Below are 25,397 nucleotides of genomic sequence, written 5' to 3' on the forward strand. Positions count from 1 at the left end.
GCTGGTCCTCAGCTGGTGGTACTATGGGGAGGTCGGGGAACTCTGGGATGCTGGAGCAGTTGGAGAATGTAAGTGACTGGTGGCATAACCTGTGATGGTATGTCTTGTCACCAGATCCATTTTATTCCTGCCTGCTGTGAGGTGAGCAGCTGAGCCCTGCTGCATCTTTCTGCCTCATCACAGGAAACAATGGCACCAGCTGACCCTGGGCTGACACATATTAGACCTGAACAAAAATAAATTACTCCTCCTTTAATTTCTTTTTGCTCAGACATTTTGTCTCACTGAGGAAAAGCTGATTATTCCATGGCCTTAGTCCATTCATGAGGGTTGTGACCCCTGTCCCAAGTGTTCCTCATGAAGCCCCTTCAAAAACTGCCCCATTAAAGACTAGGCTTCCAATAAATGAACACAATCCAAGTAGAGGTATCTGTTACCTCTTCTAGGACATCAAAAGACATGTCTCATTTCTGTTTTAAAAATTTTCAACAATTTTTATGTGTTTTGGTCATTTTTGTGTCATCTTTCATAAAATGTTCAAGTGTAAAATCCACCTAGGAATCCAATGTTTATTCATCCACATGAGTCGTTTTCAGTTTCCTGTATTGAGAGTATTTTCTCCTGAATTGTGAACCACTTGCTATTTCACATCGCTTCTTTCATGTCTTTTAATTTTTAATCTCTTTACACTATGGGAAGATTCAGGAGTTAAAATTGTCTTTTTTCCTTCTTTCTGGTACTGGAGTGAGAACCCAGGGGCATTCCACCACTGATCCTCATCTCAGACTTTTTATTTGTTTAAATTCTGAGACAAAGTCTTCCTCAATTGCAAGGCTGGCCCCTCAATGAGTTCCTCCTGCCTCAGAATCTCTGGCATTACAGGTGTGTGCCACTGTGGTGAGTGCCAATGATCTTTCTTGGTTGAAACACAAAGCCAACACATGCAGAGCACAGTGTGATGTCATTCAGGGCCATTCCACATGTGGTGAACATTGTGGATGTTCACTGAGTATAACATGAGTACTGTGGATATTTACAGTTGTCTCTCAAAGTCTATCATTCTCTTCTTACTCTTTCAATAACCAAGTATGTGAGTGTGAATTACTTTTTTTCACTGTAGCATCCCTGGAGTTTAGGTGGGTTAATCTTGGTGCTTGGTCCAGGCATGGGGACTCTTCTCCTTATCTGATACTGTTCTGCCTGGTGCAGTGAAGAGATCCTAAATGAGCATGTGATTGAATCTGTGCAAGGAAGACAATGAATTTTCTGTTTTGGACAGGAGACACTGCAATTTATAGACATGAATAGACTCAATTCACGTTTGGGTACCCATTACTTGTAATTCATATAAACTGGATGTTCTCATCTTAAATGTATGATATTTTTTATGGGGTATCAGTGGATCTGTCTTTACTAAATGTAGTGTGACAGCTGTCATGTCTATCCAACTGTTTACTTCAGACTTATGTCGACCCCCCCCCCCCACTTTGCCGACCCCACCTCCACGTTTGTCACTCTGTTCAGCTCCTGTTTCCTGAATTATCAAGGCTTTGATTAATGAACTGGTCCCATACTTTGTCCACAGGAGATTCTTTTGCCAAGATAGAAGAAACACCCTTCTGAATAGGTATTCATAGAAATCCAAAAAGGATGGTACAACCTAAGGAAGTGATGTTTGATTATTCTCAATGGGTGCAAATATGTACATGAAAAATAGATCATCTCATGAAGAATCTGCACCCCATGAGAAACCATGTCTTTACTTAAGAGCAAAGAATTTTAATTATCAATTAAATTCATAAAGTTGAGAAGTGTAGGAGAAAAATTGTGTCAAGGAAACCAGGAAACCATTCAACCAAATCTTAATATATTCTGATCAATTTTTAATGGAAGAACAAGTTTTCATTGGATAAAGGATATGCCACAAAGTGTATCATGTATACGATATTTTATGGTAAAAATTTTGACAGCATTCCTAGTGAATATTAAAGTAGATGAATCCCATGATCTACTACACTATTAGGCATCATATTGTGTATATAGAAGCACAAAAAGGATAAAGGGGAATAACGAATGGGAGAGATGAGATAAAGGTGCCAGCAAGCTCATGTGCCTAAACACACACAACAATCCATCAGCCCAAATATAGGAAGCAAGAAGGTGGTATAAGTGTGGTACAAGAAAGAATGCTTTCCTTTTACAACATAATGAAACTGAAAATGTAGCACAGAAAAATGTTCTTCTCTATTAATTTATAGAATATGTAGGATATCCACATTTATGCCAAGGAATTGCAAAGGTGTCCTCTATTTTATATAATATAGTTACATATATAAATACCTGCATTTATATATGCTGTAGCAAATCATGGAGATGCATATATTTTATGAGTAAATGGTGAAGAGAAAGGGTCAATGGAAAGATGTATTTATCTGTCTATAGGCAGAAAAACAAACTTTTGTGCACCTATGATTAGGATTCAAATATGAAAGTATGAATTCAATAAATTGCTAGTCCAAAATGAATCATATTTCTTACAACCCATGACAAAATGACTCTAAAATTCTCAGGGACACATGAAAGGAAAATTTTGCAAAATGATCTCAAGGATACTGGAAAAAACAAATATAAGAAGAAATATATTACCCATTTCCAAAATATACTCTACATAGTAAATGAAATATATTACTTATTTGATGGAAAGAAATCATTGAAACACATAGAGGGATTTAAAATAGAGCAAACTGCCTGGAGAAACTTAGAATAATTTATTCATGACTAAAATAAGTGAAGAGGTCAAAAGGAAGACAACATGCAGGAAGGAGGCCACAGATGAGCAGGATCTGCAGGATGCATTGCAGATTTTGTTAATAAAAAAACACTTCGACTACAAGTATATGATAAAAAGAAGATAGATGCAGGTAGGGAAACTGTCATTACTGCATAAAGGGTTGTGGATTGCTGGTTCATTGAAGAAATCTCATGTAGAAATCCAATATCTTTTGGGGGAATATAGATTTATGTTCTGACACTTGATTTTCAAAAAAACTCAAGAAGGCTTATTACTCCCACAAAGAGTTCTATCTCTGAACCCATGTAGGGAGCAACTATGTGGCTTTAATAAAATAACATAGCACTTGGGGGCAAAGATGCAGCCCAGGAGTCCAGCACTGGAGGCCAGGATGGAGAAGACCTCCACAGCCACCATGACCTTGCCCTTGGTGCTGTGGTGCACAGGGAGGAAGGTCAGCCACACACTGCAGAACACCAGCATGCTGAAGGTCAGGAACTTGGCTTCATTGAAGGTGTCAGGCAGGTTCCTGGCCAGGAAGGCCACCATGAAGGTCCCCAGGGCCAGGGAGCCCAGGTATCCCAGGCCACAGTAGAAGGCAGTGACCGAGCCCTTGTTGCAGGTGATGATGATGTGGCCATGTTCAGAGTGTGTGTCTGAGTCCACAAAGGGAGGAGAGGTGCCCAGCCAGACTCCACAGAGAGTCAGTTGGATCAGGGAGCAGCTGGGAATGATGAAGTTAGGTGCCCCTGACACCAGCAACCGCCTCATCCTTCTCCCTGGGGCAGTGACCTTGAAGGCCAGGATCACAGTGACAGTTTTGGCCAAGACAGTGGAAACTGCCACAGTGAACACCAGTCCAAATGCTATTGGCTGCAGGGTGCAGGTGGCTGTGTTGGGAGGGCCAATGAAGAGCAGGGAGCAGAGGAAACAGAAGGTGAGAGAGATGAGCAGGATGTAGCTGAGAGCTCGGTTGTTGGCCTTGACTATGGGAGTGTGTTGGTGCCTCACGAAGACCCCAAGAACAGCAGATGTGAGGACAGAGAGGCAGACAGCCGTGCAGGCCAGTGCCATGCCCAGGGGATCTTGATAAGCCAGGAAAGTCACAGATCTTTGGAGACACTGGTTTCTCTCTGTGTTGGCATACTGGTGATCTGGACACTTCACACACTGGTCCATGTCTGGGAAGAATGCAAAATATCCTTAGTCTAGGCTCAGTGTTCCTCTTGTACCTCAGCCCTCTCTAGGGAAGCCCATTGGACTGTGTGAACCAAACTCTCCTCTAAGGTGGATTTAATCACTGAGTAAAGAATGCTCTCGAGGCAATAACTGGATTTATACTCTTCATCTTTATGAAGCCATAAACCAAGCTATTATTTCTTCTCTTCATTTTTGTACTTTAATTATGGTGCCATACTTTTCTATTCTCAGAACTTTAAGAGACATCTCTCTATGTTCACACTGTATAAGCTATGGCCTGGGTTTATTCAGTCAATGACCATCAGTTATGAGAAATAGTGCTCAATTGTTTGAGCTGTGCACTTTCTTTGGTTTCAGGGAAATAGAAATGGTCAATAATACTTGATAACTGGTAGAGAAACTTCTCCCAACCTCAGGAGAGCTGTAATTTTCACCACAAACATGAAACTTTTGCCTTCAGTTTCATTTTATCAGTAGGTCAATTTGGAGAGTACTGACATCAGTCCACTACTGATTCCATCCAGTCAGGAATAGCTTTCAAACCCCACTCATTTCAGTTTTTAAGTATTTTTCTGGGTGCTTTTGTATGGTTTTGGTTAGAGTCTTTAAAAGCAACCACTACTTTATCTCCAGGTATGCTGCAGTTTAAGAACTTGTGAATGTCATCTTTTTAAAATTCCATTTGTGAATGGCTTAGGACTGGGATGCTGAAATCAATCATTTTCAGTACTTGGATCTTGTGTTCAATCACCACTAACTTCAATGGCTACTTCAACAATTTACCTGGATTGATGCTCATACAATACTATCTTAGGAAAATAATATCTGACTTTTATCTCCCTTCCCAGTAAATGTTTCCTTCAATTTCTCACAGGCATGTTGCACTGCCAAGATCCCAGCACAATGTGGGGCAGGATGGGTCACGGGCAGCATGACATCATGTCCTGGTTTCAACCCTGGGTGCCACATACAGTGCTCCCTTTGGACCCCGGAAATGCCTCTAATGATGAAGGCAATACCCACCTAGTCCTAAGTCAGGAAAACCTGTTTCTTCTGTTTATTTCTAATTTTGATTGGTTTTCCATGATCTTTACATGTCTTTCTGCAGTTTATGAGACTCTTTTTTCCCTTTTTGCAGAAACTGGCATATTGAATTAAATTGCAAATCCCAAATGTGTTTAATTTATAGCCTCCTTGTAATTATAATATGTAACTTGATTTTGAAAAGGACACATGACTTTGATGGAAGATTGAAGTTATAAAGTGATTTTCTTGTAATATCATTCTCAAATATGGGGATCAAAGTTCAGTTATTCTAGGAAATGAATTGGATTTTCCCCTTTCTCATCTCAGAAGCAGTTTGAGAATATAAGTTTTATTTCGTTCTTGAAATTTTGATGAATTTCATTAGTGAAGTGGCTGTTGGCCTCAAAAATGGTGGGAGTATTCTATTATGGCTTGAACATTTTCAAGATGTATAATTATTGTTTGCTGTTTTTGTTTGTTTGTATTGCAGTGATGGCGAGCTAACCCAGGGCCTCTCACAAGCCTGGAAAGACTCACCATGGAACCAGCCCAGACCCTGGGAAGTTTAGTTCTTTCTTGGGACAGTCTGTTGACTTCACTGACCTTGTGAATTTTATGTTTATTTTCAAATCTACCAACGTGAAACTTTTCGTACTATGGTTTTATGAAGAAAATTTTCTGTAGAGTCATAAAAATGACCTCCTTTTAGCCATTTTACTCTTCCTTGTGGATTACTTTCATTAATGGTTTGTCAGTTTTAAAGGTATTTTCCTGTAGACTGCTTATCCTGTCTTTCTTTTCTATGTTTCTTCTATTTTGTCTGCATTTACTTTGTTGCTTCTTTTATACCTCATTATTAGTGCTATATAGGCAGCTTTTCAGGCCTTCTGATAACAATAGACATAATAAATAACAAAATTCTAATTACAATGAGGGGTTTAAAATTCCTCTCTAACCAGAGGTTTACTTCTACCCCACGAGTTTCATTAATAATATTTTCATTGTTGGACTCATTATAGTCTTTCTCAAAATCTCTTCTTTAACTTATGGTGTGTTGAAAGGTCTATTTATTTCTTTTTTAAAAATCTGCCTCTTTCTTTTGTGTTTCTTTTTTAAAAAGTTTTCTATTAAACACTGATGCTCTGAACAATCGCTCACAGTTTACACTTTAGGTAAAGCAGTTATAGCATACCTGCTGTTTCTCACAACATTTTTTTCTGTATTTGTATTAGGGTTTGAACCCAGGGGCACTTAACCACTGAGCCACATCCACAGCACTTTTAGATTTTATTTTGAGGCAGGTTCTCACTAAGTAGCTTAGGACTTGGATAGGTTGGTGAGGCTGCCTTTGAACCTGATCTTTGTGCTTCAAACTCCTCAGCTACTAGAATCACAGGTGGGTACTTCCACGCCTGGTTCTATCAAAATTTTAAGTTCCTGTCCTTTGAAAAGTTTATTCTTTTTGTTTATTGAAATTCCTTTCTATTCATTTCAGCTTCATTTAATTTTTTTAGTTATATACAACACCAGGACACACACTGACCTATCACAGAAGCATGGAGTATTCTCCATTTCAATTCAATTCCCTAGCATTTCCCCTTTACCTCACCCCCTCACTTCCAATGATCTCTCTTCTATCCATTTATAGTTCACAGTTTTTTTTAAGTTAGCATCCTCTGAATACACCTGGTGGAGGGTCCCACCATGCCACCTCCATGCATGTACATGTGGCTGTTCCATCGGATTTAGCTCACTCTCCTTCCCTTCCCTGTCCTCTTCCTCCTCTTCCATCCACTTTTTCTGCTTCACTTATCTGAGTAGTGCTTTTCTTTATGCATAAGTGTGTGGTCCTGACTGTCAGGTATGTTGTTCTTCGTGCCTGTGTGTGTGGAACATGGCCTTGACCATCCCATGCACAAATGTGCATAGAGCAGTATGCAAACTGACCCTATCGCCTCCTCCACTGTCAGTCGCAATATACTCGTGTTTTTCTTAACCCTTAGATAAGCTATAATTACAGACTATTTGCCAATATTCAGAGAAATTCTAAAAATAACAAAATATATAGTTTTAATCAAAAATGGAAATCCCATTATACTGTGTTACTAAACTACACATACACCACACAAAGAAATTAGAAAAACCCTGCGTGGACCAATTCTAGTCATTTGTTACTGTAAATCTGAGCTTTACCAAGGTGGTAACCAATAATCTTCAATCTTAGTTTCTGTTACGTGTGTCTGTCTCATTCCAACCCACATTCCCACATTATGTGTGTTTCAGTCAGAAGGAGCATTTTTAATGTCCATGAATATTACATGACTCTAAAAGATGTTATTGTTTTCATTTATACTAATCCTAAAAATTGTATTCCACCATCACTCATCAGATACAATAATAATGCCTCTGTAAAGAACTCGATAATGCACTTCAAAAGCTGAAGCTGCACAGAGCTGAGTCCCTCTCCTAGGTTTCTGTGAAGCACTTTGTTTCTTCCTTGAATTCTTATCATTATATCTTGTGTGTCCCACTCACCTGTGAACTACTGGAGAGCAGGGAATGAAACCTACTCACAGCACCTTTGAATGCATGCTTTATAGCTCAGCTTCATCTGCTCGATAAATCAAGGACTACCTGAAGACCTGCTCTGTATCAGGAGCAGTGCCAGGAGTGTGAAGGGTGTGTACCCACAATGTGGTCTAAACGTAATTTCAAAGGAGACAAAGATGATTGTGCATTAAATTCCATGGTGGAGATGAATCTGACATTCCTGTGGGATGGTGGAAGGGGGCTTCTTGAGATAGAAATGCCCACAGTGTGTTTAGAATGATGTAGCCAAGTGTGCAATGTAGACAGAGTTCTGCTATTTCAAGGGGAAATACCATTGTGAATAACCATTCAATTCCTAACTGATGGAAAGAAGAATTCTGTCTCTCAAGTCTCTTCCAGATCTTTTCCCTTTACTTGTGTGGACTGAGGAACATGAAGGAGAATAGGGGAATCTCTCCACAAGGCATGTGCTTACCTGTCTCATTAGAAATCTCGTTCTCCGGGCAGGGATGGCAATTGAAACAACAGGCGGCCTTTCCCTCCTGAGGGGATTTCCTAAATCCGGGACCACATGTCTCAGTGCAGACAGAACGAGGGGTCTGAGGAAAATCAGATTGTTGTTGGGAACTGCTCAGACTTGTTGGACTTTTCCTCCAGTAAGTACAGAGAGGATGTTGGGATCCTGGACCAATCCAGTGTCCCTCTACTTCCTGGCCACTATGAGGGCAGCAACTTCCTGTGCCACACACTATCACCATGATGTACTTCTCCAGCTACAGACTCAAAAGCAAGAGGCCAACTGAACACAGATGGAAGCACACCAAACTGAACCAAGAGAAACCCATTCCTTCTTGTAAGTCAGACTGTGTCAGGCAACTCATCAGAGGGATGGAAAATAAGACAATTGCCCTGTGTGTGTTTGTGAAATATATGAACAGTTAGAATCATGTTGGAAGTACATGGGTTTCTTGTCCATTCTTTAGAGTCTGACTATGGACTGAACATCAAAACTGAGTGAAAATAGGTCATTGCTCCTGTGTTAGTCAATGCCTGGCACTTGACAAGACACCTGGTAAGAATGACTTGTTGCAGGAGAATTTTATTTGGGCTCACAGTTTCAGAAGTTCAGTTCATGGTTGGATGACTCCATTGCTCTGAGTCTGAGGTGAGACAGAACATCATGGTGAAAGAAGGAGGGGAGGAGTGAGGGAGGGAAGGAGAGAGAGAGAGAGAGAGAGAGAGAGAGAGAGAGAGAGAGAGAGAGAGAGAAAGAGAGAGAGAGAGAGAGAGAGAGAGAGAGAGAGGGAGCAGACATGTCTTCAGTGACCCACTCCGCTTGCCAAACTCCATACACCTACTGTTACCACCAGTTATCCACTCAAATATTAATCCTTGCAATGGTTTTATTCGTTGATTTGGCTATAGCTCTTATGATCAAATCATTTCAACTCATGCATTAACACAAGGGCTTTGGGGGAACACTTCATATCCAAAGTGTAATATCTCCATATGTGTTGATTTTCGGGTGTGCTGTATATTTTGTGACATGAAATGTATGAATACTTAGAATCATGTTAGTAAATAAATGGGTTCAATTTTCATCCTCAGAGAATGTTTATAAGAAAATTCCTTAAACAGAAGTTGCTAAGTGTTCTTTGTTGGATCAAGATGAACAATTGGTGGCATAAAATACAGAATAACATCTTGTTTGTTCTTGTCTGGCTAAAGGCATTGTGATGGAGCCCAACCCACCTGTGTAAATCCTATGCTCCACTCAATCAGGTCCTCCTGCAGAGACAGTTGTTGGCCATGTGGAGCATATGGGGAAAAGTTTCCAACTTTCACTATATATGAAAGACCTTCTGGAAAATTCCAAAAGCTGTGAATGACATACTCTGTTTCCAATTTCATTTTCTCATCCAAAGTCACTTGTTCTCCAGCAATATTTTCAAATTTTAGTTTCTTGAGAATGGGGTGAAGCTGAAGAAACACAATATTTAATGAATAAGCATGTCCCAGAGTCAAGGCAGAAACTGTGAATTGGATAAAGTCCCTACCTGTCTTTAATACTTTTATTCACTTATTTATTTTGGTACTGGGGCTTGAACACAGGGCAACTTTACCAATGAACCACATCACCAGGCCTTTTTGTATTTGATTTAGAAACATGGTCTTACAGAGTTGCTGTGAGCTTTATTGAGTTGCTGAGGCTGGCTTTGAACTCCAGATCCTCATGTCTCAAAATTCCTACCTACTGGGGTACAGGAATGTGACACTGTGCCAAGCTAATCCCTATTGTATAATGCAACCTTGTCACAAGCATCATAGTGTAGAACAAATGATAGCCCAAAGACATTTAAAGAATATGTTTCTAGAATAATTTCAGAAGAAGTCTCCTAACTAATCACAAGTATGTAATCAGTGGGTTTCTGAATTAGACAAATCTTACTGCCCAGTAAAAGTTCCCTGAACCCAGTGATCATGAGTCTGAGTCTGTAAAATAATGTGGTGAATACTTCAAGTTGTGTGAAATGTGTTCACTGATGTAAAGTGTCCATTGGAGTCCTGAGCTGGATTTACACACTTCAAGAGTGAATTCTCCTATTTTTAAGAAAGCCAAGTGGAAAATCAGGATTTATCCTCTTGAACATATCAGGTGGACAGGACTCATGTGTAACACAAACCTGGATGTTGGTGTAGAACCCATTCTTTCCTTGCCACTGGCACCTTCCTCAAGACACCTTCCACACAGGCTTATATTTACCTCCTGCACAGTGAAACAGGTACAGTTTCCTTTGTGCTTTGGAGAAAGGATCCTAAACTACATTGTTTGCTCTCTGTGGCCATCCCTTGCAGTGGTGTGTGTCATGAGGTAGCAGGGATATTACCTGCCAGGGGGAAAACAGGAGCCCTTCCTCATTGCCCATTTTCGGTGTGTCTACAAGTTGTAGAAGCATCTCATGAAGGGTGTGGGCTACAGCATACACGGCATTGTATATGTTATAACTCTCCTCCCTCAGGGACATGTCAAAAACATACTCAGGCACCCATTCCCATGAGGCATTTTGTGGACAGTTCTCCAAAGTTTGACAGTCCCGTTTAGAATAGGAACTTCCAAAACAGAAATGCCACAGCCTAGCAAGGTAAATGTCTTCTGGGAATTTGGAAGGGTTAACTGTGCTGGTGAGCTCTGTGAACCCAGGAATCTCCCCATGGTAGTGTGAAAACATGAGCATCCCATGGGAAGAGTCTAAGATTAAATGTTTCATCTTGCTGACATCTTGCCATCGTGAGTTTGTGACCCAGACTTTCCATGTCATGAAATATTGCCCTATAGCAAACAATAATTCTTCCACAAAATTAGTGTCACTGTAAATAATGATCACATTTGCTGATGATTCAATGATCAAGTGAAGACTGAACTCAGTGTCCTCTGGGATCACTTTCACAAAGGCTGCACAGACTCCATTCTGTTCCATCTCCCGCTTCAAGTCTGAGAGAATCTGAATACCTTTCTGGTCTTCTGAGATGAGCAGCCCCACCCAGGTCCAGTGGAAATGAAGCAGTAAGGAGACCATGCAAAGGGCCAGAGATGTGTCCCTGGGAGCCATCTGATAGAGAGAAGGAAACTGGCCAGGGTCACTCAGAGCATGATCAAAAGGCCCAAAGGTGATCTGAAGGGAAAGGAACATTTGGAAATAATGTGAAGGAAAGGATTGTCACAGAGCACAGTCCCAGTCCTGAATGGGATATTCAATGAAGCCACAGGTGGAAGTTGTACCAAGGAAATTTGTTCATCTCATTTTCAAAGCCCTCTCTCATCCTGAGAGCTTTTTGGAAAATTACTGAACAACGTCAGATTTCCAACTCACTTCTTGGTCTGCCCCGGTTCATCCTGTTCTCTATTCTCAAAAACCAAAATGTGAATACTCCTTCCAGTCTCTGAGGATTTAGCCTTTGATCCTACACACCTTGAAAATTGTTGAAATTGTGTCTCTTCCTTTAATGCTACCCAGGCCCTCAAGGATGGCACCAGAGGAGAATGGTTTCACCTCTCCCCTTCCCACCCACGGTTACCTGTGGAAATTTGTAGAGTTCCAGGAGTAACCCTGTCTGGGAAGATGTTTTCCGTGTTGCTCCCAGAAGCACTGCTACAGACTTACTTTCTCTTCTACAGGTGTAATTAGGGATCACCTTTTCCAGCCCCAACAGCCAAAAGAAGAAACTCTCCAACACGTTTGATTCATTGTCTGGAATAGTATAGAGATCAAATCCCAGAGACATGTTGGGTAAAATATGGGGGTTCCTGTTGATCTCCTCAATGGCAAAAACCAAGGCTAGCACCAACTGGTAGTTCTTCCCATTAGACCTGTGTAGAAGGAATAGGAATGCTTAGGGGTGACTCAGACCTGCTTCTCTTCCTATTCAATGGAATCACTTATGAATTTAATGCCTGTGTGTCCACAAAGTTAACATGTTGAAGTCCCATGTCTAATGGGACTGAAATTAGATCTGGGTTCTTATGGAGTTAATTAGGATTAGGTGAGGTCATGAAGTGGTCCTATCCAGAATGACATTAGGGTCCTATGTACAGAAAGAGAGAGACTTCATTTTATCTCACTGTCATGTTTCTAGAGACCAAAGGCAGTGCTTCCATGATTTGTAAATAGGCCTTTACAAGACATGAGAGCTTCTAATGCCATGATCTGGGTCTTCCTGGCCTGTATAAGTGTGAAATATGATGTATTTGTGGTCAGTTGGCCTTTCCTCTTCCTGGAATAAGGATATAGAGCCGTTGAAGCTAGGACATTGTCTTAATGCTGAACATTCATCACTTTGGCCTATCTGGAAACAGTTGGTTCTTGCATGACAAGCATTTTGTAGTGTGGGCAAAAATCACATGGCTTAGTCTCCAATGGGTTTTTGCTAAATTCCACTCACATAGAGGAAGAGAATTATATTTACTAATCGAAGTCCAATTTTGAGGAAGATTTTGTTTTTCTAACATGTCTTTGTTCTCAAACCAAAATGCCCATTCATATTAATACATTAGGAAGTACCTCATACAACCTAACATTATTATCTTAATTTACAGCCATGGGAGAACATAATGTTGGTAGAAGCTTATTACCCAATAAAGAGCCAGGATGCCTGTGGATTGAGAACAACATGGCAGATGATGCTGGCCATGAAGTCACCTATGCTTCTGCCCCATCAGAACCTTATGATTTACCATCAAGAACCAAGAAACCAGGATGGACAGCATCACATCAGTGAAGAAGGAATCATGAAGACATAGGAAAGTTTTGGAGAAGCATGAAAGATTGGAAAATCTGCAATTGTTTCTTACATTGCTGGTGGGGTTGCATGTTGGAGCAGCCACTCTGGAAAGCAGTACGGAGATTCCTTAGAACACTTGGAATGGAACCACAATTTGACCCTGCTCTCCTACTCCTTGGTCTGTATACAAAGGACTTAAAATCAACATACCACAGTGACACAGTCACATCAATGTTTAGAGTAGCTCAATTCACAATGACTACATTGTGGAAACAACCTAGATGCCCTTGAATACATGAGTGGATAAAGAAATGTTGGTATGTAAACGTAATGGAATATTACTTGGCCATAAAGAAGAATAAAAACTTGATATTTTCAGGTAAATGGATGGAGTTGGAGAATATCATGCTAAGTGAGATAAGCCAATCCCCCAAAAGCCAAAAGCCCCAAATGTTGATGATGATACATAATGGGGGTGGGAGGGTAGGGGAAGAATGGAGGAACATTGGATTGTGTAGGAAATGAGGGGTGGGGAACAGACTGGGGTTATGAGAAATGAAAGAATATTAGACCATTGGCTTTGTAACAATTTTAAAACTTTATCATCTTTTTCCTATAAATGTGAAAAAAATGTCAAAATGATTAACTGTAGCAGTTCAAATTTCTCCCATTAGTGAAAACTTGCATACAAATATGCTCCCAGACTATGTGAATCTCCCTCCAACTCCACCTCCTCCTCCTTTTGCTTCTCTCCCTTTCTTCTTCTGACTCTGTTTCCTTTCTCTTTTTCTTTCCCTTCTTTTTGTTTATTTGAGGATATATAATCTTGAAATGATACATTTGATCAGAAATATGATTTCTTTGATGAATTTAATGTCAATGCCTTTATGAATGGACCATATGATTCCTAATAGTGCATGGTGTACTTATTGAATCTATCTGATGCTAAAGTAGCTGTGCTGGATTAGAATTGATTGGTGTTTGCTTAGTTTAAATTAGTATTTCCAGTCATATTTAATACACTATTTTCATTTTAATTTGACACTGTTTTTACATCATTATTGGGCTCAGTGTGACATTTCAACATGTGTATACAAGTATGAAATTGCTTTTTGCTCTTTTTGATAAAATCCATTTTAAGTGGACTGAGATAGTATCTTGTTGAGGGTTTCACTTGCATTTCTATGATTGATGATATTGAAAATCTTTGTCATGCATGTTGGACTTTTGTACATCCTCTGTTGAGAAACATCCTTTCAGGTCATTTGTCCATTGTGGGACCCAAATTTCCCTACATCTTAGGAAAGACATGGAAATCCAGGTACAGGAGTCATTTAGAGCTCACTAAACCACTGCCAGTAAAGAACCTTTCCACAAAATATTCAATTTATATTCAATCTCCAAAAGTACAGGTATCAAAAGAATATTAAAAGATGCACAAGGGAAACCTTAAGTCACTTTTATAGGCAAAACTATTTAAAAAAATAGCAGAGTTCAGTAGAAAATCTACAGGCCAGGAGGGAATGGAATGATGTATTTCCTGACCAGAAAGAAAATCTTGCCATCCTAGCTTACTATGCTGCGGAGGCGCCTTGCAATCCAACCAGTGCTTGACAAGGATCCACTGCAGGAATGATGTTTGCAAGGACTCATCGTCCCGGGAGGTGCCAGATGCTTGCCTCCGGGCTCTGGTCCTTTTTCTGCATTATGTTTCTAATATTATATTACTCATACTATTCCTTGGTAGTAATCACTGAGGGTGAAGGGAGTACTACAGAGTTTCCCAAGAATATTAATAAAACATTAGGGACTATAACTCCTTCTCAGCCACAAGTAGTAAAAAATCTTTTACCACTGTGTGATGTGTCTTTTTCCTGGGGTGCTTGTTATGAACATGTAATGCAGTACATAAATTTGGCCACGGAACTGTCTGTCTTTCCAACCATGAGTATGCAAAAAGCACCTCCCACAGTAGCTACTAGATATGGACTAGCTTATTTTATCAATGGCAAGCCCTGCTACCCCCTTAAAGGCAAGCCCTTAGAGAAGGTAGATATAGATCTCCCCCTGTCTCCTACAGGGTGGTTTAATCCAGATGATGGTTTTGTTTATGTGTGGTGATAAGGTAAAAGAATAAGGCTTCACAACATTCCTTCCTTCCTACAAAAAATATGTCACCCCTATAATAAACATTGGTACACAATGCCTTGTTCTGGGAAAAGGAGCTACATAAGACAATGTAATCTATTTAGTATAAAAACTTAGCCATGGGAACCATTGGGACTGTTGCCCTCCTGTAACTTAGCAATTTAGATATTAATCAGATGGACCTAGTAGAAATGGTCATGTGAGATTATTTGTCTATCGCTTTAACCGCGAGAATAATAATAGTCTTAGGTCACATAGAGTTTAGATATTAAGGAAATAAACATTGTATTAGCTCATTGACGTAATTAAATATTTGTAATCTATAAGGTTACTGATTTCGGTAAAAACAATTTCTGCCTATGCTTTGGAAACTTCTTTGATTTTATTAATCATAAGCCTGTCATCAAAGCCTGAAGAAAAGTGTATATAAACCCAGCCTTCCCCACAATAAAGTGGGATTGATTGCACCAGAACTAGAGTCTGTGTCTTTCATTCTCCATCCATCACTGACGCTGTCTCCCCGCGCCCCCTTACCAGTGTGGAACCCATGGACTCCTGCTAGGGCTGGACCCCGGCACTATGCCCAGCAAAGTCATTCTTCAAAATTGTGTTAGAAGTGAAGACTTTCTGTGATGAACAGAAAATGAGGGTATTCGTGACCACAGAGTAAGCTTCATGGTAGAGAGTTAAGGTAATCATCACCCAGAAAAGGAAGAAAGAAAACAATCACGAGAGCATAGAAAATAAAAATTCTCACTGGGATAATAGGTAAGCAAGTGAGAATTAGGAAAGAATCAAGCATCATCAATACATAAAAGCATAAAATCTCTAATGTAAGTGAGAGAAGAAGAAACAGAACAGTTAAAGCAACCAGAAGAAAAACCTCAACATGGCAAGGACCAGAAGGAGCTCTCAATACTAATCCTGCATGGAAATGGTCTTGATTCTCAGATAAGAGGATGCAGACTGACTGAATGAATTAAAACCGATACCTTCCAATATGCTGCCTGCAAGAAACTCGGCTGACTGGCAAGAACCCACAGCCCAAAAGTGAAAGGATAGAAACGGATATTTCAATAAAATGAAACCAAATCTGAACTCAGCAGGTGTAGCTAGATTCACATTTAACAAAACCAACCTCAAGAGAAAATCAGTGAGAAGCAACAAAGGAAATCAGTACATAAGGATCAAGTGAACATTCTCCAAGTGGATGTAACAATTTTAAGTACACATACAATAAACATTTAAAAACCACTTTGATAAAACAAATATCATGGGACACAAAGGGGAGACTTATCCTGATACAGAAACAGTGGGTGAATTCAGTACCACACACTCACCCACAGATAGATCATCCAGACAAAAAATATCGATAATGAAACACCAGAGTTAAATAGTGCTAGATCAAATAGACTTAATGGCCATCTACAGAATATTACATTCAAGAAGTACAGAATATATAATTTTTATATTGGTACCTGTGACTTTTCCAAACATAAATCACATATTAGGCTATAAATCAAGTCATAATGAATTCCAAAACTGCAATAGTTTCTTTCATTATATCAGGTGTTAAAGGAACAAAGAAATCGATGGCAAGAGAGATTACAGAAATGATACCAACACATGGGGATTGAACATTTTTTAAGCAGGTGTCATTGAAGAAATGAAGTGATAAATTTTAAAAATCATAGAATTAAATGGAAATAGGAAGACAAGGTGCCAGAACCTTAGGGATACAGTGAAAGCTGTACTGTGAGGGAAGCTTATACCTATGTGTTCCTGAATTAAAAAGAGAAATCTTAAATGACTTAAAGGTGCCTCTTAAATTCTGAGGAAAAGAAGAACAAAACTTAAGTCAAAATCAGTAGGAGGAAAGACACAGCAAAAATCAAGGCAAAAATGCATAGAGTCTAAAATAATCATTCAAAGGATCATTGAAACAAATATTTTGTACTTTGAGAAGATAAACAAAATTGTTAAACCCTTAAATAAATTAACCAAAAGAAAGAGAGAACACCTCCCAAAAATGCCTTGGAGATGGCAAGGAAGATCTTCTAAGAGATAAAGTGGACATTTCACAGCAACATAAAGGAGTATTTTTAAAAACTATGCTAATCAATGGACAAATATTTGGGCTCATTTGACATACCAAATTTAGCCAAAAGTGTATATAAATGTTTACGTAGATCAATTAGAAGTTTTGAGAATGAAGCCATATTAGTATGTGTCTACAGAAGGCTAGCATTGGACAGATTCATAGATAAATCACATAGGATTTTTAAAAAACGATCACCCATGATCCTAGAACTGTTCCATAAAATAGAAAGGGAAACACCATATGAAATTCATTCTACAAAGCCAATAGTACTCTCTGACCAAGACTTGATAAAGACACACTCAGAAAACTAAACTGTAGACCAATGTTCTTGATGAACACAGATGCAAGAATCCTTAATTAAATGCATCCATAGTGAATTCAAAAGCACATCAAAAAGTCTATGTGCCATGATGACGTTGTTTACATTCCAGGGATAAAAGGGTGGTTCACCACATGGAAATGTATACACAGCACACACGTAGAATCAAGAACAAATATCACATGGTAATCTTATAAGATGCAGAAAGACCTTTGTAAAAGTCAGTGCTCCTTCATGATAAAATTCTTGAACAAATTAGGTTTAGGATGACACCTTATCAAAATAAAATGTACATGTGAGAAACCCATAGTTAATATCAGCTTCAAAGAAGAAACACTGAAAGCTTTTTCCTGTAAAATAAGGAACAAGATAAGGGCATCCACTCTCATCACTCTTACTAAAAATACTAACTAGTATTTTAAATAGAACTGCTAGGAAAGGGATAAAAAAAGGAATACAAATAGAAAAGAGGAAGTCACATCATCCTTATCCAACGATGATATGATTCTATACTTGGAAAACCCCAACATCCTTACCCAATACTCCAAATGACAATACAAAGTTATAATAATCGAAGCAGGATGCTCTCTATAAAACCAAGCATGCAGAGTAAAGCAAGAGAATAAAGGACCCAGAAATACCCATTGCATTTATGTGCAGCTGATTCTCATAAAGGGGACAAAATCATAGATTGATGGAAGGACAGCTTCTTCAATAAGGGTCTCAGGGAAATTGCATATTCACATGTGAGACACTGATGCTTGACATGTTTTTCCCAAAATACAAAATGCAACTTGAAATGAATAAAATGCCTCAATGAAGTCCTGAAAATAGGAATCTGCTAGAATAAAATGCATGGGAAACTCTTCAAGACCTGTCTGCCCAGTGCTTTGAATATGACCCCGAAGCATAGAAACTGAAGCAAATGGAGACAAGGTGGACTAAATTTAGCTACAGTACTTCTGCACAGCAAAGAAAGCAATCACACAGAGAAGATAAGCTTCCAGAATGAGAAGGAACAGTATGCGAATTATTCACACGATAGAGACTAATGTGCAGAATGTAGAGTGAACTTGCGAGCTCAACAACTAACACTTCAATTTTAAAACTGCAAATGATAATAGGAGGCATTTCTCAAAATAGGAAATTCCCAATGAAGGCATATTTATTTAAAAAATGCTCAATTTCTTCCTGTGTCTGGGCGATGTAAATGAAAACCAAAGAGAAATATTCTCTTACCCCATTTTAAATGGTCACTATCAAAAGGAGAAAGAATAACAAACGTTGGTATGTGGAGGAAAGGAAACTCATAGAGTGTTGCTGGGAGTGTAAATTAGTAGGTCACTTTAAAGAAGTGTCCAGAGGTTCCTGAGAAAATCTAAAAATACATCTACCATAAGATCCACCTTTCCCACTTCCTGGTATATTCCAAAGGAAAAGGCACCAGCATGCAAGCTAAAACATGGGATCAGCCTACACACCCAGGAATGGATGACTGGACAAAGACCACGTGGTGTGTACTGTCATGGATTATGAGTCATAAAACTATATCCTAACATTTGCTGCAAACTATATGGAACTGGAGGACATCACAGTAAGTGGAATAAGGTGGAACAGAAAGACCAATGGGGCCTGTTGTCTCTCATGTAGCAACATTGACAGTGTCAGTGTGAATCTATGAGAGTGATTTCCAGAGGCTGGGAAGCACAGGGAGCAGAGGAAGAGAGGGAGGGAGGTTGGACGTGGGCATCCAACATAGGATGGTAGAAGGAGTAAGTTCTGGTGTCCTGCAGCAGAGTGGGTGGCAGGAACCTATTTTATGTTTCACAAATACTAGAAGAGAGGTGCTTGAAGGCTGCACCACAAAGCAATAGTAGGGAGAGGGAAACTGAAATCACCCCAGTTTGATCAGAACATATCAAATACATGTTTTGAAATATCACACTGTGTACAATTTGTGCACATTGATAAAAAGTATTTGTAAAATAATTGCAGTTGAAAATATTTAATACCCCAATTTGATCATTACAAAATATGTAGATAAATCCAAGTATCACATTGTAACCCATTAAAAGGCATAATAATTCACATTAAATAGATTTACAATATGGTGCAAGAGTCTTTTATGTCCTTGGCAAGCTTACCTCAGAGGTTTATGAAAATATGAAATCCTTAAAAAATTAGTGAACATCATTCGGGGAGAGAAAGGGAGAATGAGGACTACATGATCTGATTGCAGTGTTTTAAACAGGGTGTTAATTGCACCCGAATATGCGGGCATGTCACATAACATAAAGTTTGTTTCAAAACTCGGTGAAGACACAGTGAATTATTCACTTGCTCACTTAAAAATGGTGAGAGCAAACCTATAAATTTAAAAGTACTGTGTACCAATATATTGTATTCATAAAAACATTTAAAAATTTTAATTATTCCTTTAGGGCAAAACAATTTTCAGGGACTAAATAATTTGTGAAGATGAATAAACCAGATACAATATTTTAAATTAAAATATTGCACACTGGATACACATTCCCAAAAAAGAAAGCCTAAGATAAAGATTATTAGATTTTGCCCAACCTAAAGTTTATGTTCTGTTTCCCCTGAACCTGACTTTTAAAGAAATCTTGACAACAAGCCACCACCTGACCAAGTATTTTTAGGATACTGCCAACAAAATATTTCTGTTCCTCAATGTGCAAAATGCCCTTAAAAAATAGAAGACCTATAGAAAAATAGCAAAATATTAAAATGCAAGTTAGCGAAAAATATATTCTGATGACAGCACATAAAAATTCTATCAATTGTACTTATTGGTTAGGAGGTGCAACTGTATCCAAGAGGAAAACATTCTTACGCATCAGTATAGACCATATTTTACAGGAAATGGAAGGTAACAGTCCTCTAATGGATGGTACTGAAAATGTCCATCCATCTGGTTCTGGGGAGTCATTGGCAGGATGAATTAAAAAAATGACATGAGTGTAGCTGTGAGCCCAGCCAGAGTAATTATAAGGATCCGTTTGTGTTAATCAGACAGCAACATCCATAGGCGCTGTTCTCCCACCTATCAAAGACCTGCTTACCATCTTCCTGACTATGCTGACGTGAATGCCAAAACCTATTAGAAAACTAGGAACAGATGAGAATTAGCGTGTGGACAAAATGACGCTGGCCCATGATTGATGGTATGTGTGAGAGACACAGGGAAGATGCACATCCAGAGGCACTTACGGCATTTGATAAGGAAGGAGAGGAATAGGGCAGCAGGGAGTTCTAGCATGTTGTTGCGAAGGACATGATCAAGGCTGTGAAGTAACCAACAGCCCCGAGGGATGAGAAATGTCTTTTGTATTGTGTCCTCTATTAAAAAAATTAAACTATTTTGCAACTGTACAAAGACACCATTTCCCTTACTCTAAAGTAATTTTCTTTCCACTTCTTACTTTATGAGAAATTAAGGCAGTGGGTCCCAAACTTCCTGTGCCCAGTGGAGACAGGTCAATGGAGACATGAATGTCACGTGGTGGCAGGATGCTCTTTCAGGCACAGGTTTCCAGGCTCAGGTCTGAGAGAGCCACCTGCTGAGGCTCACTGGACTCTGAGCTGCTGAGAGTGGAGAGCAGGGGACACAGCAAGTCCTAAGGAGGGAGACTTGGTGTCCCTCCAGCCTCCAGAAGCCAGACTTAAATTAGATACAACAAATCCTTTTCTTTTTATGCAACATGAATTTGCTCCCTGAGTATACCTGATTCTCCATAAAAAAATTTTAAAATAGATTTCACACTATGAGTTTCCGAGTTGTCTTTGTAATGTCCATGTCAGATGATTGCTAAGATCTCTCTACTATCTGGTGACATTGGGAATAAAAGCAGCTCCTCAGCCTCCTCTGTCTCTGAGGTGAGGCCTGGTCACCTTGACCTGCCTTCAGCAAGAACCATGCTAGAAACCACTGACCAGATGATTCCTCTTGTCATTTCCATCCACAGACTCACCCTGATTCCCATGTCCATGCTATGTGCAGAAGTACATCCCCTCTCTCTCTCCACTGCAAACCTCAGTGCAGTGATCCTTATATGAAGCATATTGTGAAGACCATGAAGTAACAGCCCTGAGGAAGTAAACCTTCTTGCATTCCATCCTCCAGTAAAAACTTAAAACTATCTTGCAAATGTTTGTATGGCAGTGTCTTAATGGAATAAAATATTTCTAGTCTCTGTAACATGAGCCACACACAATTGCTTATTTTAATAGGTCTCAGGACATTAGGACCAGAGTTCCCTGACAGCCAACCCCATACCTTGCAGATCAGATTAACTAACATAAAAATCATAATCATAACTAGTAGCCATCAGAATCAAAGTGCTTATAAAAATGAATCGATTGCAATAAACCAAGTGCCTCTTGGGAAATTATGGAAGGAAATATTCTGATGACCATGGGAAAACTGGTCAACAGGAAGTCACAAAATAAAGAAGAGGCAGTTCTGGGTAGGTGGTTCAGGAGACAGGGCGTGCGAATCCACAGAAATACAGCGAAATCCCTCCTAATAACCCAGCAAATGAGGAAATGAAAAAGATGCTTACAGCCTGTGAGAGTACACTTTGTATGGATCATCAATTCTGGGGCTCAGGAAGGTGGTATAAAGGTTAAAAAATGCAGCAATCACCACATCTCCATCCCGGTACAAATTGGCTTTCACACTGTGCAGACATGTAGAATTGTCAGTGGAACACCCCAGGAGGGGAAGCTGTAGCATCAGCAAGATAAAAATCCAAGGGAGCATCTCAGACGTGTCTTCTGAGCTCCAACTCTGGGTGCAGGTGGAGCCTACCGTGTCAGGCAGGTTCATACATATGCCATGCGTGTGTGTGCGCGTGTGTGTTGATGGAGAGGCCTGTCTAACCCCTCACTCTTTTCAGCTTCCTATATTCCTCTGGGGGAATCAGGAACTCTTTCTGCCTGGGGCTCTGCATCTGAGGTCTGGCATCCAGGAGAAAAACACAAGTGGGAAAATATGTTTGAGGTTCATCCTCTCCAGCCCCAGGTGCCATGATTTCATCCAGGACTACAGAGGGCAAAGTCCCAGGGATTAACTTCCCTGGAGCAGATTTGGTCCCAAGCCTGTGTCAAGAAACTGTTTGCATGAAAGCCATTTGGGATAATGGAAATGAACTGCATCAGAGAATGGCACATCAGGTGCAAGGTGTAAGGCTCATAATGGCCCGTGCCCATCAGGACCCAGTCAGTGTCCTGGGGACAGCCGTGCCTCCAAATTCCAAGATAGAGACATTATTCCCACACACCAAGGTCCAGGGCAGTCAATGAATCTTCCTTGCATGACCCATACAGATCTGCATAAAAATCACATGCACAGAGGCACCACAAACACATGTGCTTCCTATGGTTTTGGGGGACAAATAACCATGCTAATTTAAAAACCATTAATCAATAACACAAAGTCCTTGGAGAAATCAGGTTGCATCTTTCTATTCTGTACTCTGACCTTCTTTCCTCTTGCCGTTTTCCATATTAATGCTAAACCTGGGATCCAAATATTGTCATGAGCTGCCTCTACATCCACAGCATTGGGGTTTTCCATTATTTGTGCTTTTATGTCATCATGTGGCTATGTGAGAAGACCTTGTATTTTATCCCTAAAACAGAAGACAATGAAGATGATAAAATATCTTTACTTTTTCTACCTCCCAAAATACAGGTGAGCCACAGATGTCCTAGTTTTATTCATCCTCTTATCCTAGCAGAGGAAGAAATGAGAGAGGACCAAAGGTCACAAGATGCAGACTTCTCCGGCCCTGAGCACATGAGAATTCCAGGGCAGGGAAACTTTTCTGTGTGATATTATTTTAGAAGATACCATGCTATGCTTTTGCCAAATTGTACACAATGTAGAAAAGAAAATGAATCGGAGTATAAATTGTAAACTCTTCTTAGGAAGGAAGTACTGATACTGGTCCATCAACTGTGCTGTATACCCGAGTAATGTAAGATGGGAATAAAAGTGGAAAGCACAAGGTTCAGAGGTCGTGGGGTACGTGGCATCTATCTGGACTTCCACCCAATTTCCTGTAACCCTAATAAAGTTTTGAAAATACTGTCTAGCAGCTTGAAGAGAAACACACTTTCTAACTAGGTAGCTATTAGTCACATGCTACTAGGGAGCATTTGAAGTGTAGTTAGTCTAAATACAAAAGGGTTGTGAGTATAATAGAAATTAGTGGTGTCAAGATTTTCTTTGAAGATGAATATTTCATGCTTCTATTATGATTTTTAAATAAGTTGCATATTTTAATGTTAAAATTGGCAGTATTTAGGTGGGAATATACAGAGTCAATGAGTTAAGATCCCACATGAGTGAGATCCAGTGAGGTTTGTCTGTCTGCTTGGCTTACTGTGCAGAGCATGGTGTCTTCTGGCTCCATCCATGGTGCCACAGATGACAGGGTTTCACCGTTTCCTACAACTTTCTAGTGCTTTGTCCATATAGAGACCATGCTTTTTAAAATCTATTCATCTATTGGATGAATGTTGATCATTTGGCTGATTCCAAATCTTGACTATTGTCATTTGTGTTGCAATAATCATGAGTGTGAAGATATTTGTTTGATATACTGATTTCATTTTCCCTTTGGAAATTTTCACAATAATGGGAGTCCTCTGTTGTATTATACTTTTATTTTCAGTGTTTTGAGGAATCTTTGAGGTGGTTTTCGTAACGGCTATTCTAACTTACATTCACATCGGTTAACTTTTCATGGGCATAGATATGGCACATGTTTTAGGATGTGACACCTAAAAGCAATAAAGGGAGAAACTGATAAGTTGGAAATCATAAAAAAATACCTTTTATTATCAAACAACGGTACCACACAGGTGAAAGGAAACCTGCTGAATGCCAGAAAATAATTGCAAATTACTTCAGAAGATCTAGTATCTGAAATATACAGACCAATGGTACAGAGTAGAAGACACAGAGAAAAGAGCCACATAAATACAGTTATCTCATACTAGACATAGGTGCCAAAAACATTTGCTGGAGAAAAGACAGCCTATTCAATGAATGGTGCTGGGAAAAATGGAAAGCCACACGTAACAAAATGAAATGAATTCTTTATCTCTCACTCTGCACATAACTCATCTTGTTGGGGACCAAAGACTTAGGCACCAGAACAGAGACCCTGCAGCTACTAGAAGAAAAAGTAGGCCCAAATCCTCACCATGTCAGCCTAGGATCTCACTTCCTTAACAAGACCCCTGAAGCACAAGAAGTTAAATCAATAATCAATAAATGTGATGGATTCTAACTAAAAATGTTCTCAGCAAACAAAACAATCAGTACTGTGAAGGGAGAGCCTATAGATTAGCGAGAAATTCTTTACCACATGCACCTCAGATAAAGCATTAATGTCTAGGATAGGGCTGGGGATGTGGTTCAAGTGGTAGAGCACTTGCCTGGCATGTGTGAGGTACTGGGTTTGATCCTCAGCATCACAAAAAATAAATAAATATAATATTGTGTCCATCGACAACCAAAAATTTTTTAAAAATCTCTATGATATATAAAGAGCTCAAAAACTTAACATGAAATAAATCCCAAACAGTAAATGGGCTAAGGAACTGAAAGACTCTTCAGAGAAGAAGGTATATAATTCATCAACAAATATATGAAAAAATGTTCACCATCATTAGCAATTAGAGAAATGCAAATCAAACTCCTCTTAAGATTTCATCTCACTCCAATCATAATGCCAATCATCAAAAACACAAGCAAAAATAAATGTTGACTGGGATGTTGGGGAAAAAGTTACACTCATACATAGCTGGTGGGTATGCAAAATGGTGCAACCATTATGGAAAGCATTATAGAGGTTCCTCAAAAAACTTGGAATGGAACCACCATTTGACCCAGTTATCCCATTCCTCAGTTTATACCCAAAGCACTTAAAATCAGCACACTACAG

The 25,397-nt window shown here is 39.4% G+C and overlaps 1 protein-coding gene across 1 annotated transcript in view; it reads right to left on the reverse strand.

The window, feature by feature from the left end:
- The window catches only part of LOC306646486 (uncharacterized protein), a gene marked incomplete at both ends in the record, with an annotated part of 84,870 nt that overhangs the window by 43,357 nt on the left and 16,116 nt on the right, over positions 1-25,397 (reverse strand). The window contains 7 exon segments of the mRNA XM_079115086.1: positions 3,093-3,972; positions 8,043-8,340; positions 9,320-9,547; positions 10,456-11,241; positions 11,645-11,936; positions 22,002-22,165; positions 22,329-22,483. Of these exon segments, the coding sequence (XP_078971212.1) occupies positions 3,093-3,972; positions 8,043-8,340; positions 9,320-9,547; positions 10,456-11,241; positions 11,645-11,936; positions 22,002-22,165; positions 22,329-22,483 (2,803 nt within the window).

This window comes from Sciurus vulgaris (genome assembly GCF_902686455.1).
Source record: "Sciurus vulgaris genome assembly, chromosome: 16".
NCBI classification, from domain to species: domain Eukaryota; kingdom Metazoa; phylum Chordata; class Mammalia; order Rodentia; family Sciuridae; genus Sciurus; species Sciurus vulgaris.